At 36.7% G+C, this 18205-nt stretch overlaps 2 protein-coding genes across 3 annotated transcripts; both read left to right on the forward strand.

Annotated features, from left to right (window-relative positions):
- The first annotated feature begins 6117 nt into the window (after positions 1-6117).
- penkb (proenkephalin b) lies at positions 6118-11474 on the forward strand. Its single transcript, XM_058782822.1, has 4 exons — positions 6118-6170; positions 7406-7498; positions 7657-7797; positions 10318-11474. Exons 2-4 carry the CDS (start codon positions 7493-7495, stop codon positions 10957-10959), a joined length of 789 nt encoding a protein of 262 aa, XP_058638805.1. The 5' UTR covers positions 6118-6170; positions 7406-7492; the 3' UTR covers positions 10960-11474.
- Positions 11475-12809: 1335 nt separating this feature from the next.
- Positions 12810-17593, forward strand: sdr16c5b (short chain dehydrogenase/reductase family 16C, member 5b). Of its 2 annotated transcripts, none has more exons than XM_058783571.1 (7): positions 12810-12984; positions 13148-13486; positions 14108-14239; positions 14353-14452; positions 14543-14687; positions 16343-16468; positions 17000-17593. In XM_058783571.1, exons 2-7 carry the CDS (start codon positions 13166-13168, stop codon positions 17094-17096), a joined length of 921 nt encoding a protein of 306 aa, XP_058639554.1. In that variant the 5' UTR covers positions 12810-12984; positions 13148-13165; the 3' UTR covers positions 17097-17593. The 2 variants fall into 2 exon arrangements, with proteins under 2 accessions (XP_058639554.1, XP_058639555.1); XM_058783572.1 differs by having other exon boundaries at positions 13184-13486.
- The last annotated feature ends 612 nt before the right edge of the window (positions 17594-18205 follow it).

Below are 18205 nucleotides of genomic sequence, written 5' to 3' on the forward strand. Positions count from 1 at the left end.
GCCAGTTTTTGGACAATAATGGCTATTAGTTGAGTTATATTTAGAGGACAGTAAATTTGTACTTCTATACAAGCTGCACATTGACTACTCTAAAATATATCCAAATTTCATTTGTGTAGTATTGTCCCTTGAGAAGATGTACTAAAATTTTTGCTGAAATGTGAGGGGTGTACTCACTTTTGTGGTGCTCCCGGCCCCCTTTGCAAAAGCAAAACAGGATAATCTCATGGACTGACACTGTCAGTAGCAGTGTTCAGTCTTATATGTTTGAACCAGAATCGGTTTAAAAGTCAGCCCATCTGATTGTACTGTGCATAATAAATGCGCGTTTATGAATTACACAGACAAGGAGCCTGGCATGATAAAAATAATGACATAGCTGGTCTTTGTGATAGCAAACTTTGTAAGTCCCACTTGTGATTATGAGCAGAGACCGTCAAAAATGGGCGGGACCTTTTCCCTACGATGATGTTTACGTAGGGAGAAATCTGGAATTGCTTGTTCTGAGAGACTGTTAATGATATATTGGGATTAAAAAAAATGAATGGGTGGATTTTTACCATTATAGGCTGGTTGTTTTTATACACTGTGGCCACACAACTGTGCTCAAACAGATTTTTGCATAATAGGTCACCTTTAAGATAGAAAGTAAAAGAAAAAAAGAAAGTTTGCATGCTTGATTCTTTTTTTGTCTTTTTAAATCAAAATGTCCATATTTACAGCAAACAGAAGAGGTGGCAAAAAGTGTTTTTAAATTCTGTTGAAGTGTTTAGAAAATACACATAGTCAAAGTTGGTTTCAGCTTTTATTATTATTATTATTATTATTATTATTTGGTTCACATATTTTCATAAGAGACACAAGTGGAGACTGTTTTGCAGAACGACCTCGATGACTTTTGGTGGATTTTTTGAGGACATTTTTCAGTGAATGTGAATCTGTTGCCCCCTAATCATTGATGGATTAATACAGTACCCATGAGCATAATTGCATATTGCAATTTTTATACTACATAGTTATATGAAATAATTTGTAGTTATTACTTTCAGACAGACAAATCTAATCTCTGATTTTTCTTTCTAAATGGACAGCGTGTGAATGTCAGTGAGTGTGCACATGTCTGCGTGTCACTAATATTACTGAAGAGCTTTCGTGAGCTTTAAGAGGAGCACCAGTCACTCACTATTCATCTGTCTGCTGATCATCATGCATAAATAAATAAATGCAAAAACATGAATAATGCAGCTGTTTAAAAGAGCACCACTTCATATGACAGACACACAATGAACAAACAAATAACACTGTCACAGAGAAACAATGAAAAATGAGTCAGAGTTGGGGGGATGGGGGGAGTAACAGAGTATCTGTGTGTATAGTATGCCTGCTGGAAAATCCAGCTGAAACAAGCTTTTTACTGTAGTTTTCATAATAATTCTATCTGGTCCAAGCTGAATGGTAATTAGCTGATTCAAGCTAGACTAGATAGTTGGACTGCGAACTGGTGGGGCTGAGATTGACGTTTTAGAACCTCTTGGTCAAACTATTTAGTGATGGAAGATCATTCCAAGAATATTACAAAAATCCTTTGTGTATGGTGAGTTCACACCATTCTCTCTAATCCACATTAAATGGCTAACGGTTGTGAAGTCTCTGTACTGTTAGTCACTTTAGCAGTTCAGATGTAGCCAACTAGGAGAAGGATTAGGGAGGAGTCTGCACTCTCAAAGTCAGGATGTGGTAGTTGTAACATTGCATCACTACGCATTTGCATAAAGTTGAACTCTGCTTAACTTTATTGCATCAACACTCTGCTGCTCGTGTCGCCATCTCTCATACAAAAGAAAGAAATAATGAAAGAAGTGACTTGCAGAGTCTTTAATCAATGTAACCACTTACAAATCTATCAATGAGGTCATCCATTTTCTTTTTCTTTGTCCTAAACACCCAGTCATCTTCCAAACACATACTGCAACATGCCACTCCATATCTTTTTTATTTCTTTATTTTTCCCCATCACTCAACTGTCCACATACTTGCATATAACACTCTAAAAAATGGTGCTATACAGCACCAAAAGTGGTTCTTTGGCTCGTAATCATAGGGGAACCACTTTTGGTGCTGTATAGCACCATTTTTTGAGTAAAGAAATAAAAAATATATGGAGTGGCATGTTGCAAATCTCGGAGCTTTAGTGGTTCTTCAGCGGTTCTTCACCGGTTCTTTGGCATGACTGAGGGGCTATATCGCACCGCTACCATATACAGAACCTGTTAAGCTCCTGTATGGTTCTTCAGCGGTTCTTCAGCGGTTCTTTGGGGTGATTAAGGTTCTATATAGCACCACTGCCGTACAAAGAACCTGTTAAGCCCCTTTAAAGATTCTTTACAAGCCAAAGAACCACTGATGGTGCTTTTTAACACCATTTTTGTTGAAGAAATACAATGCAATATGGCACCTCTTATGGTTCTACATAGCACCATTTGGCAAAGGTGCTGTATAGCACCAAAAGTGGTTCCCCTATGATTACGAGCCAAGAACCACTTTTAGTGCTATATAGCACCATTTTTTCTCAGCTGCAAATCTGAGGTCTATATTCCCAATCTCAAGGGAAAAACAAACTGCAGTTGCATCAGATATGATCATCTAAATTTTTTGAATTTCAGTCTGAGATCATTCCATGAATATTACAACAATCCTTTGTGTATGGTGAGTTCCCACAAAGTTAGGGTGTTGGGGGAGCTTTGCCAGGCTGTTCTGAGTGGATGCTAGGGCATTTGCTAGGGTGTTTTGGGGCGGGTGTATGATTATGTAATATACATATAATTATTTCAAATGTATTTTGTTCTTGATTAATTATGTAATGCTGACCCACTAATTTCAGTAACAGACAGTTCCACACGTTATTCTCTGAGGCCTGTTTGCAAGAGACAGGACAACATTCCCTTGAGCAAAACTGCACATTAATATCAAAATAAACATAATACATCAGAAGCCCTCAGTGTAGTGAGCACTAGAATGAAATTAAATTATGTCCACCCCCGACTCATCACACACACACCACGCACAAACACACAGTTAGGATGACTTGCTTTAGATTATATTTTAGGCAGCAACTCTTGGCCTTCTGCAACAAAATATCAGTGTGTCCCACACACCATGTCCACATTAGCATGTTTCCAGAATACAATACGTGATCTGACTGGCATCATCATTTTACCTACAGATGCACAGGAATATATTATCATAACCACAACACATCATCAATTGCAACTGTTTGTAAGAAGACTCTCTCTCTCTCTCTCTCTCTATATATATATATATATATATTATGAAGAGTTCAGATGCAAAAAACCTCTAGGTCTGTCTGACTTTTTTTTTTTTTTTTTTAATGAGCATTTTGATCCGGCTTCTATGAATGTCATTTTTGAAAATAAGCCCTTTCAATAACTGACTGATAACCTTTTAATTGTCATTAAAGTGAAATTACTGAACCTAAACATAACAGCCTGAAATAATTTTAAAAGAAAAAAAATGTCAGATGGACTTCTGACATGTATGTAGTAGGGTTGCTGGATCTAGTGCTTCCCCGAAAAATTCAATTGAGCAATTTTCTAAATGTTCACTATGTCCATTAGGATTTAACATTTTTTGGAACGGTTTTCTCAGTGGCTGCTGGTTGACTGCTTACTGAAATTTGTGTGTACCTGCATTTATCTTTGTATGATTATGTTTTTATGTGCTACATTGAAACCTATCTGGCCTTTAAGTGCGTTGGTGTGAATAGAATGTTGTTGGCTGTAGTAATGTCAGTAAAATCAATAGTCTTTGCTATGGTGAAGAGTGGTCAATAATTACCACTGAAAAGACACATAAAAGCAGTGCAAGTCCAGATGAAAAGAATGAATAACCAGCATTCTACCAATACTAGGTTGTCTCTCCCTTTCCCTCTCCCTCTCCCTCTCCCTCTCTCTCCATCTGTGTGTGTGTGTGTGTGTGTGTGTGTGTACGAAACAGGGCTGCTGTAACAGGGGGGAAGGTCAGGATGATTCCAAGGGCCCTGATCAGAAAAGGGGCTAATCATGATAAAAGAGGGTAAAACTGATATACCTGAACCAAAACAGTATCTTGTATAGTTATTATATGTGTTCTGTAAAGGGCTGATGGCCCTTAAGTGGCCCACATGTGGCTGTTAGGGCAAGGTATTATTTATCAATATAGACCAATTTGGAGTAGACGTCACAGTTACATCATTTGCAGCTGCGTGCGCATTGTGGTGGCAGAAAAACACTGGTAACAAGTGGAGGGAAATGGTTAAAATCCATGGAATAAGAGATAAAATGTATTGCTGTGCCTTTGGATGTCAGAATCAGAATACAAATCCGAAGAACAATTTTTATAGAATACTGTCGTCAAAGACGCCATTTGAAGCTAAACGCAGATGTTTAAAAGGACAGACTATGGATGAAACATGCTATGATGACTTTACTTTTAAAGCATAAATTTGATTTAAACAATAGATCTACATAATATTCACATATGCAGTTCTTAGGGGACATATTTTATTAGTCCTACAATTACAGCATGAAATACTATTTAAACCTATAACATTTCACATAACATTTACCTATTTTTCTCACAATTCTGACATTCTTTTTCTTTTCTTTACAAATGCAAGTTTATATCTCCTAGTTCTGAATTTATAACTTGATTTAACTCAACAATAGTGAGTTTGTCAATTCTGAGGAAAAAAGCCAGAAGTGTGGGATATAAACTCATCATTCTGAGCTGAGGAGAATAGAGAGAATGACGAGTTGGTTTTTCTTATCAGAATTGTGAGATACAAACGCAGAATTGCAAGAATAAAGTCAGAATTTTGAAATATGAAGTCAAATTTACCTTTTTTAATTATTTTGCTCCATGGCTACATACTGCTACTTGAAAACTGTTCCATTCTGCCACCAGACACACTCTGCCCACAAAAACGTCATCACTGTTTGCAAACACCAATATTGGTCTATTTACACCACACCTATGCTGAGGTGCCCCTCTCGATTTCAACCAAGAAATAACTGCCCTACCCCCAGTGATTTCAGCAACTGCCAACCCCCCAGATTTGTTCACTGAGAAAATTTTGACTGTCTCCTCTTTTGACGGACTCCTCTCAAAGATTCAAAAACAAAGGCAGTTCATTATACAGATTATCAGAGAGCAATGCAATCTGTTTCCAGTTTCTGTGGCTAAAGCACTTGTTGGATTGTCATCATGATCTAGATCTAGATCTAAATCTAGATCGCAATTTTTCAAAGATTGGTTCTCATCATTGTATCATCTCATCATCGCAGCATTGTAACGTAACTTTTTTACATGTATTTATTACATTTATTTTTGGCGTTTTATGCCTTTATTTTGATTGGACAGTAAGTGGACAGGAAGCGAAGTGGGAGGCGGGATCGGGAAGAGTCCGCGAACCAGGACCCGAACTTGAAGCACAACGGCTCTATTCATGTCAGCGAGCTGCCCACAAGGCTATTGGCACAATTAAACATAATTTAACATTTTAAGACTAACAACACTGTTCTGTGTTCATGTTTTTAACCTAATTCACAGTTTACTAATGGTTTTGTATAATTATTAATTACATGCTGTTATGGTCATTAAGACTTAAATTTCAACTTTGTTGAGCACATGCTAAACGTAGTCCAATCTCAGCAAAATTTGGTTTGTTTCCATTTCTCATTAAGGAGAGTTGACTGGGAGGAGATTTCAAAAGTCCAAAAATAAGGGCCACCCCAACCTGGGCCCATTAAAGTTTGTATACCAGTACAGCAGGTTCACAGATGATGCCATCAACCGTACCCTACACATTGCCCTCTCCCACCTGGATCTGAGGAAAGGGAAGTATGTGTGGATTCTGTTTGTGGATTATATCTTCAACTGTAACAGCATCTTCCCTTCGCATCAAAAATTTCCATAATCTGCCACCCTCAGATTTACTCCCACTATGGCGTAAGTACTTAGAGAAACTGGACATCCTCTATGGTGTCACATTAACAGTCACTCCCTGAATGTTACCATCTCACAGAAGATCTCTCCTAAAACACATTTACACTCAGCCATGCAGGATCAGGCATTCAACACCCAGGACAAAAATTCTTGAGTGCTCCCATTAGGTAAGTTCTGCTTGATCCTAAAGACAAATACAGACTAAGATGGAGTTTGTAACCTCAGGCAACTGAACAAGGACAATTGGAGAGTCTGCATACATACAATTCAGCTTCTGTATATTGTAGAGTTTTTATATATTTTGAAAAAAATAAAAATAAGATTTATACTTTATTCTTATTTCTACCATATTCTATGTTCTACCTGACAGACAGACACATGCAGAAATTGCACTATACTGTAGGACTACAGCTTCTGTTTACTTTGTATATTTTTGTATATTTTGAAAAAAATACACACACACACACACACTTTAATCTTTTTCTAATCTTCCATATATTTAGTTTTCTTTTTGTTTTCCTTTCTTTTTCTTTCACATTTTATTATTATTATTATTACTATTATTATTATCATCATCATCATCATCATCATCATGTATGTGTATGTCCTTAATTCATTGTTGTTTCTGTTTGTTGTTGCACTGTCAGATGAGGAATTAAGGAAAAACATTTAACCACATAATAACACATGCATGTAATATTTATATGACTATTAAAGAACTCTTGATATCTCCCCTACTGAAACATTTGGTGCAGGATTTGCTGCTAAAAGGAGGGTAAAAGTCACTAAATTCAAGGGTTCAGTTACTCCACACTGAATGGTTAATCTATGATGTGAAACATGTGAAAAGTATAAAACAATAATATAAAACTGTTTGTATTATTAGTTGAGTCTAATTATGTTTGTTTATTTGTGAGCTAAATTGAAACCAACACATTTTATTAGTAATTAATGCAGAAATATTGCTGATATTTTCACAACCTTATTCTTGTAGGTTCAAGAACAATCTGATTTGCAGACATAAATGTGCTTTTGATGAAGAGAAATAAATCGCTGTCAAACACTGCACATTGTGCGTGCATAATCTTAAGAAAAAACACCATTATGATTTAGTTCAGCATTTGCACATCAGTTAATAAATTTAAGGCGATTAAAACAAAACATCAGATCGAAAACAAAAACATAACTGCGTAACACCCACAGTCAATTGTTGTTTTTCACGCATAATGTTATGTTTTGTCAAGAACTATATATTTTAGTGTAAGAATTTCACTGAATAAATTGGCTTATTTTTGTGTAGTGCTTATATTGGTTTTGTAAATTGATTAAATATCCCCATATGCCGCTATACTCTCTCTCTCTCTCTCTCTCTCGCTCTCTCTCTCTCCCCCCAAACATTCAGTGCACTCTAGGGAGTAACGCACACTTGTACGTTTAGTATTGACGAGATTTTACTTGCACCAAACAGACTGGAGTAACTTGCGCCGTCATGAAGGTTAGTAAACCTGCTTAAATACAAAATGTTTTGTGGTATTTCCAGTGATATGAATTGCGAAATATTGTTAATTGTTGATTGTTTTCATGGCACTAATTTGAATAAATGTGTTGGAAGCATTAAACCGAGTGTAATCTGTTATTTCTTTTCCGATAAAGACCCTGACAGTTCCCGTAAGCTCCAGGTGGACACTGTTGCTGAGCGCGTATCTGACGCTGACTGCGAGCGCAGACTGTGGCGAAGACTGCGCGTACTGCTCGCAGCAACTGCCACTTCAACTCATAAAAATACACTCAATAGTAAGTCTACTGTTTTAATGCACGTACATAAATAACTATGTTTATTTATATAGGCATATGTGAAGAAAACGGGATGGAAGTAGGCTGATCATTCATACGGAATTCAATCCCGTAAAAATACTAAATTATATAGGCTATTCAAAGTATGGATGTCTGATCTGAAGTGCTCTTTTGCTAAAGGTTTACTATTAATTTTTATTTAAGCTATTTGGATAGGCCTACATGTTTACATAAGTCTTTTTATATTTGTTAAAACAAATCATTAAAACAAAGAAACTATGATTTCATTAATTATTGCAACACTCTGGAGAAGCTAATTTATCAGATAGTCATTGCAAACCATTATTAAATTAGCTAATGTATTAAGTAATTTGTCTATAATGACTTATTCGGGGGAAAAAGCTGGAAGATGATACGCAACTCTTGCTTAGAAAAAGTCTTCAAAGATTTTCATATAGGCCTACTATAGAACAGTTCATATAGGCCTATTCTAGGTACTATAGGGTCTACAATTATTTATTTTCAGCAGTGGCAAGAAATATTGTGAATACAAAATTATATTTTACAGCGATTTACATGGCCAGGATAAATATCTCTGGATTTTACAGCGATATGTAGGCTATTAATGTGATCAAGAACTGATCTGAGAAAAAAAAAGTCTAAAATCGTGAAACGCACCAGATTGTTTGTGAGACAGACCACCACTAGCCTGCACTAAGTTACCTTTAAAGAACAGCTGAGTCAAAATTGCGTAGTCGCAGAAAGATATTCTCCGCTGTTAATATTAATCACCTAATGGCTCAAAAGAATAATGGCGTAATCAAGTATTTGAAATTTTATAGCAGAATCTTATAGACCTACTTTATTTAAAGCAACAATTCATAAGATCATAAGATCTTACACTTTCTGTAAAATTTTCATCTAAATAAGTCTGGAACTCTGACATTCTTGCAGAACAATTAAGTGTTAAGTGCTCAAATAAATGTCAGCAATTGTAACATTTTGCCAAAATAAATGAATATAAAACTCTGACATCTCCACAAAGAAAAAAAAAATCTATTTTAATTAGTTTTAGACCAAAAAAAAAAAAAAAACAACAACAAAAAAACAACAACGAGGGAATGAAAATAACATATTTTTCAATTTTTGTTGAACATCATGGATGTGTTCTTGTCAATGTGTGAAAATTTTATGTAAGCAAAATTATACATTTGTTGTCCTGTTATTTGTGCTTGTGTTATGGACTTTTAGTGTTTAGTTTCAACATTCATAATTGGAAGACCTGACCAATTATGAATGAAGCAGATGAACTCATGAGCTTTAACTGAGCATGAGCTGAACTCAGTGTAGGTATGGCCTACACTGAATCATTCTGTGGTCCGGCTGGCTATGTGGACTTGGAGGGATTGTGTGCTCAAACACTTGTTTTGAATAAAAAAAAATCACGATATGTCCCAGCCCTGCTGATTCCACTGTGGTGGTCTGTTTCTCAGCTGTGGTGCTCTGATCTGCACTCTCAGAAATAAAGGTACAAAAGCTGTCACTGGGGCGGTACCTTTTCAAAAGGTACATGTTTGTATTTAAAGGGTCCATTTTGGTACCTTAAAGGTACATATTAGTACTTAAAGTGTACATATTTGAACCTAATAGGTACAAAAGTATACCTTTTGAAAAGGTACCGCCCCAGTGACAGCTTTTGTACCTTTATTTCTGAGAGTGTGCCAACACCCCTGTGGTCTCGTTCTCTGCTGAGATAATCTTCTTCTCAGCCATGGTGGTCTCTGGCTTTGCTGTGGTGTTCTGCTCCGCCGGCACCTCCGTGGTCCCTTGCTCTGCAGTGGTGATCTCTGCTACACTGTGGTGGTCTCCTGCTCCCCTGTGGTCTCCAGTTCCTCCATTGCCCCAGAGCCCAGGCCCACATTCACCTCAAAATCCTGGACCATTGTTCTGTCATTCATTGGCTGCAATTTGATTCCTGTTTTGTTGTCATTTGGCATGACAGGAGCTATTCCTGCTATACACAGAATATGCCATATATAAGCCCTTGTGTTTACTTTGTTTATGTGTCAGGACTTGTTCTTACATGGAGGTTAAGTTTTGGCTCTTTTGTTATTTTATAACATTAAATAATGGGTAACTGGATCCTGCTCTCTCCATGTTTCTGAGTTCACCAAATGTTATATCATTTAAAAATTGATGTTCGTGTGGTGGAGAGACTAGGGTATTGGAGTATTTTGTTCAAATTCAGTATGTCACTCTGTATTAGTGTTTCCATGGTTTCCCACAAGCTTAGCACACACTCTACACCTACTCATCCCCATATCACCCAAAACACACTCATTCATTTGCATATTGCCCAGTTATGAATTGGGAGATGAAGGCTGAGGGAGAAAAAAAAAGTATGTTTGAGCAAGTGTTTCATATCCTCTTTTAACGTTAGTGTCTGGGCAAAAGAGAAATCCATTACTTTCTATGAATTTTCTGTATGTCTCATTGACTATATTTTCACGTTTTTCACAGGAATGCGTGGTGGAGTGTGAGGAGCATCTGAGTGCAGGCAGCTCTTGGAGTTTGTGCAAACGTTTTATGCAGAATGCTGATAACACTCCTGAGGGTAACCGAGCATCCACAGAAACAGAACACTTGGACACCCAACAGCACCCAGTAGACAAAAAATACGGTGGCTTCATGAAGCGGTATGGGGGTTTTATGAAGCGTTATGGAGGCTTCATGAAGCGTTATGGAGGATTCATGAAGAAGACTGCGGAGCTCTATGGGCTGGAGCCAGAGGACGTTGACAATGGCAGAGCAATCCTGACTAATCATGATGTTGAAATGCTGGCCAATCAAGTTGAGTCTGATGGCAAGAGGGAGGAGGAGGCTTTGACAGACGTCCTTGATTCAAAGGGAGAAGCACAGGGTGTAAAGGGTATGGCAAAACGTTATGGGGGCTTTATGAAGAGGGGACAGATTTATGACTTGGAAAGTGGGGTTAAGGCACTACAAAAACGATACGGGGGCTTCATGAGGCGTGTAGGTCGACCACAGTGGTGGCAGGAGTCTAAACGCTATGGAGGCTTCTTAAAACGCTCCCAAGAGGAAGATGAAGATGAAAATTCATCAGAGATAGAAAAGAGGTATGGTGGATTCATGGGATATTAAGATGCTCTTTTCTCCTGTGCCCTAGTCCACTTCCTCTCTAGCCCCTTAGATACCACCTGAGAACCAAAAGAGGAGACACGCTTTAAATGTGCTCATAATGTTTTAATGAAGTGTTTATGTCTTTATTGTGATGATATGATTTAATGTGAATAAGACCTATTAAAGACCTCAAAGACCATGTATATATTGTCTTAACATTACATAACAAATCTGAATTAAAATTTACATTTACAAGTTGTGTAGCAGATTTTAATAATCAGGATTACCTACTTCTGACAAATGCTGTATCACAACCATTTTCCTTTTTTAATCAACACTACAATTCTGGTTTGCATGAGACATTCATTCAGTCTTAAAAGAGGAAGATTTTAGAGAAAACGACAGACATTTACTTTTCCAGTACATGGTGATTATTTCTTCATGACACTTGTCTTTTACACAGATGTATATTTTTTGGGTACCAGTCTGAATATTGTCATTTGCTGTATAGCTTGAATAAACAGCTCGAAACTGCACTAGAATGTGTCTTGAATAGAAATGCCTTTTTTTTTTTTCTGCACAAGATATCAGCATTTTCTGTCTGAGGTTTGTGCCTCAGCAGCCTTTTGTTAGTGAGTAAAAGCAAGTTGCATTACCTCTTCTGAATTGTGCTGAGATTATGATTCAGACCAAACACACTTATTTGAAGTGGTAGTGTAATTGCATGTTTTATGATGCGAGTTAGAACTGAAAAGCACTTCTACTAATGGCATGACTATCATGGAACTCATACAATCAAGACAAAAGGTAGTACACTTTCAGGGGGATTTGAACTTGTGAAGCAGTTTTCAAAAATATTATCCTGCATAGAAAATTCACCATGCAAGGTCTTTATTATACAGATTATGCACCACTAGTGTGAAGAAGCAATAAATACAGCATGTTATCACTTTATCTATTTGAATGTATTTTACACGTGGCATATCTAAGCCAGATGTCTCTTTCCTTTGATCCTTAGCATAACCCTGTGATTGCTAAACAAGAGGTCTGCCATGCATTAATTAAATGTCTTATGTATTTTGGGTATCTTACACGGCATATAAAATCAAATGATTATCAAGAAAGCTTTAGGTTCTCCATAGTTCACTCAGTAATATCAGTAATGAGAATTCATAGTAGAAGTGTATCTTCTTCCCAAATCCCACTTTTATTGCACTAATTGTCACTTAAGGGCTATGAAAGTCAATGGTATCGAGACAAGATATAGGCTAACCTTTGTTCTGTGAATGTGAAAAGTCTCATGATATTCACAAGTATCTTTCATACACTGTTTATTTGAAGTGCAACCTAATAACTAAATGCTTGTTCAAACCAATCATGATAACTGTAACGAAATAACTAGCCTATAGCCTATTAACATCCACACTAACAGATGAAAACATTCAGTTAATACTCTGCAGTTCTGTTTTTAGCCTATCGTTCATCAGCATATTGTTAGGCTACTCTGATGTTAGTGATATGGACTCTGCTATTCTATTCTCTCTTTTTTTTTTTTTTTTGGTGAGCTATATGGTTATTGTTATGATTATGGTTATAAATGTTTGCCTGAGCAGACCTTAATCTTGTATAATATTGTTACAAAACAAGTTTTACCATCCTGACAATCAGCTTAGAAAAGATTTGTCGCATATTAATTCCATCACCATAATAAAATGAGCTGCCTGCAGCTGTAATTCCCTTTATGAATTTATTCAAGGCAAATGATACATGTTTAATTCAATAGTCAGCCGGTTTATATTTTCCTATGCGCGTTGTTAAGGAAACTCGCGGGCGTCAAATGGTTAAACATATGCCGCGCCCATCACATCCTGTCCCGTTAGTAGGCTACTGTCGCTACACATATACTGAACTTTGCCTTTCGGTAAACACGAAGTGTAATAATTGGACAGCCAGAGCGAAGGTCGATAATCCATCCACTCGGTTAAATGCTAAATGAATAGAGCAAACCTGTTATTGTATTAGTGAGCGCTAATCGAAAAGAGTGAGGTAAGACACCAGTTGTTGCGCATTAATAGAAAACGAGTAAATACGACTACATTCGAATGTACACGGTAACATTCGCCTAAATTATTAATTTGTGATGACATCGTAAATCTACTATTGTTGAAAAATTGAATAAACTTGCTAAACGTATAACCATTGTCTCTAGGATCTATTCATTTTCATCATGAACTTTCTCTTGGAGACTCTTCAGGTGCTTTTGATGTCACTGGTCTACAGCTTAGAAGCATTCGTTAGGTTATTTGTACCGCCTCGAAAGAAGAATGTGTCCGGGGAGATCGTGTTGCTGACCGGGGCGGGCAGCGGCATAGGTCGCCTCATGGCCCTGGAGTTCGCGCGCCTGGGCGCGCGCCTTGTGCTGTGGGATATCAATGAGGACGGTAATAAAGAGACTGCTCGTATGATTAAAGAAACGCACGGCGCGCGAGCGTACACATATACCTGTGACTGCAGCGACCGCGAGGAAGTGTACAGAATCGCAAACCAGGTAGAATACCCGTTTGCGCCTCAGTACAAAGACATATAGGCTAGTACACTACATGTAATCTACAATGTAATCGTCTACATTCTTGTGTAGGTAACTGCAGTGTACATAGCTGACAACTGGACATAGGCATAGACACAGTATATTTTATTTATTTATATATTTCACATTCATGTATTAGGTGTAGCCTATTAGGATTTATTTATCTGTAAATTTTAATGGGATTTGCCTTTTAATTTATTTGAGATCAGGAAAAGAATGTCATTTTGTGCCACAGGACCTACACAACTGCCAAATTTGTAATGACCATAAACATTATGACTATAAACATTCACTCTCTTGCTTAAACGTTTATTTTCAGTACACTGTAAAATGTTTTATCACTATAACAGTGTCTGTTATTAATTTTTAATGGTTTCAGCTTGATTTTCTTAATTAGTATGTGTAATCAAAATGATTGAAAAACCACAATGAACTGCTGTGACTAAGTTCAACTTTGACACCTCTTTGATACTTTCAACTTTAGGACAGTAATCCCTTAAGTGTTAAATTTTAGTGAGTTTACATTTTGACAGTCTAATAAGATCTTGCATAATTCATGATCAATCCCTTTGTTTTATTAAGGTAAAGCATGAGGTTGGTGATATCACAATTTTGATAAATAATGCAGGAATTGTTACTGGGAAGAAGTTCATGGAATCTCCTGATTCACTCATAGAGAAGTCTATGGAGGTCAATAGTCTGGCACATTTCTGGGTATGTATACTATCTATCTATCTATCTATCTATCTATCTATCTATCTATCTGTCTATTTGCCTCTAAATGATGCTCAAACAAAGCATGAATGATTGCCTATATCTCCTCTTAGATGTACAAGGCATTTCTGCCAGCAATGACTGCTGCTAATCATGGCCATTTGGTCAGTATTGCAAGCTCCGCTGGACTTATTGGAGTAAATGGACTGGCAGGTAGATGTTCTCAGTTAACAATGTAAATCTCTCACTTAGAAATAAGTACACATTTCATATGACAATTGTGCTTTTGAATGTTTTGTACAGATTATTGTGCAAGTAAGTTTGCTGCAGTTGGCTTTGCTGAGTCTATGGCACTAGAGCTGCTGGCCATGGGCTATGATGGAGTGAAGACCACCATAGTTTGCCCATTTTTCATTAACACTGGCATGTTTGATGGTGCCAACACAAAGTAAGAAACATACTGTTTTTAAAAAATAAACATAACCTACTTTTCCTGCCTACTTAACCAAACATTTTCTGTACTGCTCAGCACACTGTTTTTTTTTTAAATTTATTTTTTATGATAAACGTGTGGACATGGCTGCGTAATTTATGAATGCTAGATCTGTGACAATGCATGTACAATCTGCTCCAGTACATTGGAGAAGCATGCACATTTACATTTATTAATTTCTGTCATGACAACTCTCAGAAGAGAGTTTAGCATGGTAATATACATGCCAATGTTAATGTGTTTGGTCTTGGCGGAATAGATCTACTACACTGCTGCGGCAGAGCAAGTACTACTGCCAGTACGTCCACGGACATGCTGCTGTGAGCATGTAGAAAATAACCTCCATATGTAAAATGCATAAAATTAACTTGTAGCAGATCTATACAGGTGGAGCTGGGGAAGGTGGAGGGTTTCATCCTATAGAAAGAATAACATGAGTAGTGCTAAAAATACAAAATCTATAAGAGTACATGCTAGAACAATAAGAAATGGTGAGCATAGAGCATATAATCCATCAACAGGATTATGTCATGTTCTTACAGCAGTTTTTTTAAAAACATTTCTTGAATATTATAAGTGGAATCATCTGTCTGTAGGGTTAGTAAGAATATTCTACCAGGGAGGAACAATGTACATGAAATTCGTGAATACATTGGAAAGTGATAATGTGTCTTTCTGCGGTGGTGTGAGTCACGGCTCACTTTATAACTGCAGGCTTTTGGAGGGGATGTAAATTTGTATGAGTGGAGGTAAGAGAGTGCAGAGCCAGTGACTGTTCTGCACACAAACATCAAACATACAGTGCACTTAAACATGCATTACATTGTTATATAATATGTTGAAAAACATGGAAACAGTTTTATCTAGAGTTTATGCATATCTATATGCATTATGCAATTTTAATTAGCGACTGGATTATGATGAAATAAGAGTAACGGTGAGTTTGCTTGAGAAAGAGACACTCAAGTAGGACAGACAGAATATGACAGAGGTCATGTAATTCACCCAGTGCTCTCTAAGATCTGTGTGTGAGTGCGTGTGTTTTTCTCTTATTCTCAACATGGAAGAGTGTTCGTATGTTTGGAATTTATTGCTGGTCGAACTGTCTAAGTGGGTCACAACCCGAAGATGGGTTACAGGTCTGTTTGCAGACACGAGGGAAAAAGCAATGCTAAATGCAACTAAGAACTATTGTCTTAACATTTCTCACAGCCAAAAGGTGGGCTGCAGGTGGGTTCAGTGCATAAAAACACTGAAATTCAATGGTCGGTTTTCTCATTCAGCCTATATCATGTTAATAATTTTTGCATATTGTAGGATCTGTGTAGTTCCCTGTAATATTAATACATTTCAATGTTTGATTCTAAGGAGGTTTTTGTTTACTTTTGTACATTTGTTCAATTCAAATTAAAACTAAAATGTGTTCAGCAAAGAGTTCAAATTAAAACTAAAATGTGTTCAGCAAAGAGTTCAAATTAAAACTAAAATGTGTTCAGCAAATAATTGGGCATGTTGGGATGCCTTATTAGTCCTGTAGTTCCTCTTGTCTGCTTTGTAAATGTCTTCAAAGACAAAGTGCTCATACTGGTGTGTATATGTGTTTTTTGCAGATGGCCCAGAATCATGCCTATTCTTGAGCCGGAGTATGCATGTAGGAAAATTGTGGATGCTGTTAGAAGGGAACAGGTTTATGTTTATATGCCTCGAAGCATCTACATTGCCATTGTTTTGAAGAAGTAAGTCACGCTGGACCTCAGTGTTAAAGATCTATTTTAATTTCATGTTTATCTATTATAATAACAGCATTTTAAGCCGTTATATAATAGCTGCCATGCTAAAGCTATACAACTTAAAGTGTGGTATCACCGTTGGCACAATTGGGTTTTAATACAAATTAGCTATATATACAGTAAAAAGGTTTTTTTTTTTCTTATTGTGCTCTGACAATAAACAGGGATAATCTCAGTGCAGGTAACACTGAGAAAGAGTATGCATTGTTCATTTACAACAATGTGAGAATACAAAGCAAACTTATCTTTTAACCTCTCTGATCTAGGGTTGTCTTTCACCTGTCTCTTCAGTATAACAGACACATGCAAGACTACTAAAGTCTTTTTCTCAGTGAAGCCTAAATCTAACGCTGCTTTCTGGTTGATGTGCAAGATAAATAATTGAGAACTTTAAATGGTTTAATTTGTGTGTGTGTGTTTCTTTCAGTTTGCATGTATAACATTTTCCATCTCTGTCTTGCTTTTACTCTGTCACAGTCTTTTACCCACTAAAATGGGTGTGCTGCTTGGTGAATATCTAGGAGCGTTCAACTTTATGGCTAAGTTCAAAGGCCATGGAAAAAAGATCAAATAATTTCTACCACCAGAGGAATTCAGAACCAACCAGTGGGACCAGATGGACAAATCACAGTGAGATGTTTGAGGACACAAAACAGTGTTCTGCCACAAAGTACCTAAAGAGTGAATGGAATAGTTACACATAAAACAAGCATAAAATCACTTCTTACATTCAGCACTGTTTAACCATCTAACCATTTAACCAGTTTTTATTATTTTTATTCTTATTTTTTAATAACAGCAATAAACTCATCTTGAGCCATTTGCACATAATTTGCACCCAATAAAACATTTTAATGAAGAAAAACTGTCTCTTTGGCTTTAGAGGTTACATATTGTAGATAGTTATTTCTGTTGATTTTTTTTTTTTTTTTTTTTAATGTATGTATGTTTGACCAGAACCAAACTACTTTCTAATTACTTATTTAATGACTGACTGATTGTATTATGGAAGCAGTTGACTTGGCTTATGATTATGGCTCCTTAATAAATGTATAATAATAATATTGGTGTCACAAATCATATGTTCTACGACTCTTATTTTGTGCATTGTTCATATTTAGTTTTGTTCTTATGTTCATTGCTTTCCATTGTCCCTATGATCTCAGTTCTTGTGCTTAGTTTCTGTGTACTTGGTGGCTAGTGTTCCTTTGTTGGTTTCCATAGTTAATCATTTGCTGTGTTTGAAATTGCCCCTTATACCCTCATTCACTATTCCCTACATTAGTCCACTAATATAGTCTACTTGAAGGAGTGAATGAAAACAAGTGAGCAATTCAGACACTGAGTGCACTGGAAGGGCTGCCGCTTTTGCATAGTTTGTGGTTGCAGTTTATAATCATAACTCATAAAACTGGCCACTACAGTAAAAAAAGACTTCTCAAACTCTATCATGGAAACTAACAATAGTAAACTTTATTTAAATTATTTAATAATTGAATAAAAGGGACATTTGTATGATATTACACTGTACCTACATTGGTCAAGCGGTTTGGAAAATGGATGGATAGATGATTCAGTTGCAAGAGTCATCTTCTCGTGAGATGCAGGAATTCATTTGGCACAACCCTGCAACCCACAAGTGCATTAGGAGTATTCTCAACCCATTGAGTGTGCATCTGTTAT

The sequence above is a fragment of the Onychostoma macrolepis genome, chromosome 07 (assembly GCF_012432095.1).
Source record: "Onychostoma macrolepis isolate SWU-2019 chromosome 07, ASM1243209v1, whole genome shotgun sequence".
NCBI lineage: Eukaryota > Metazoa > Chordata > Actinopteri > Cypriniformes > Cyprinidae > Onychostoma > Onychostoma macrolepis.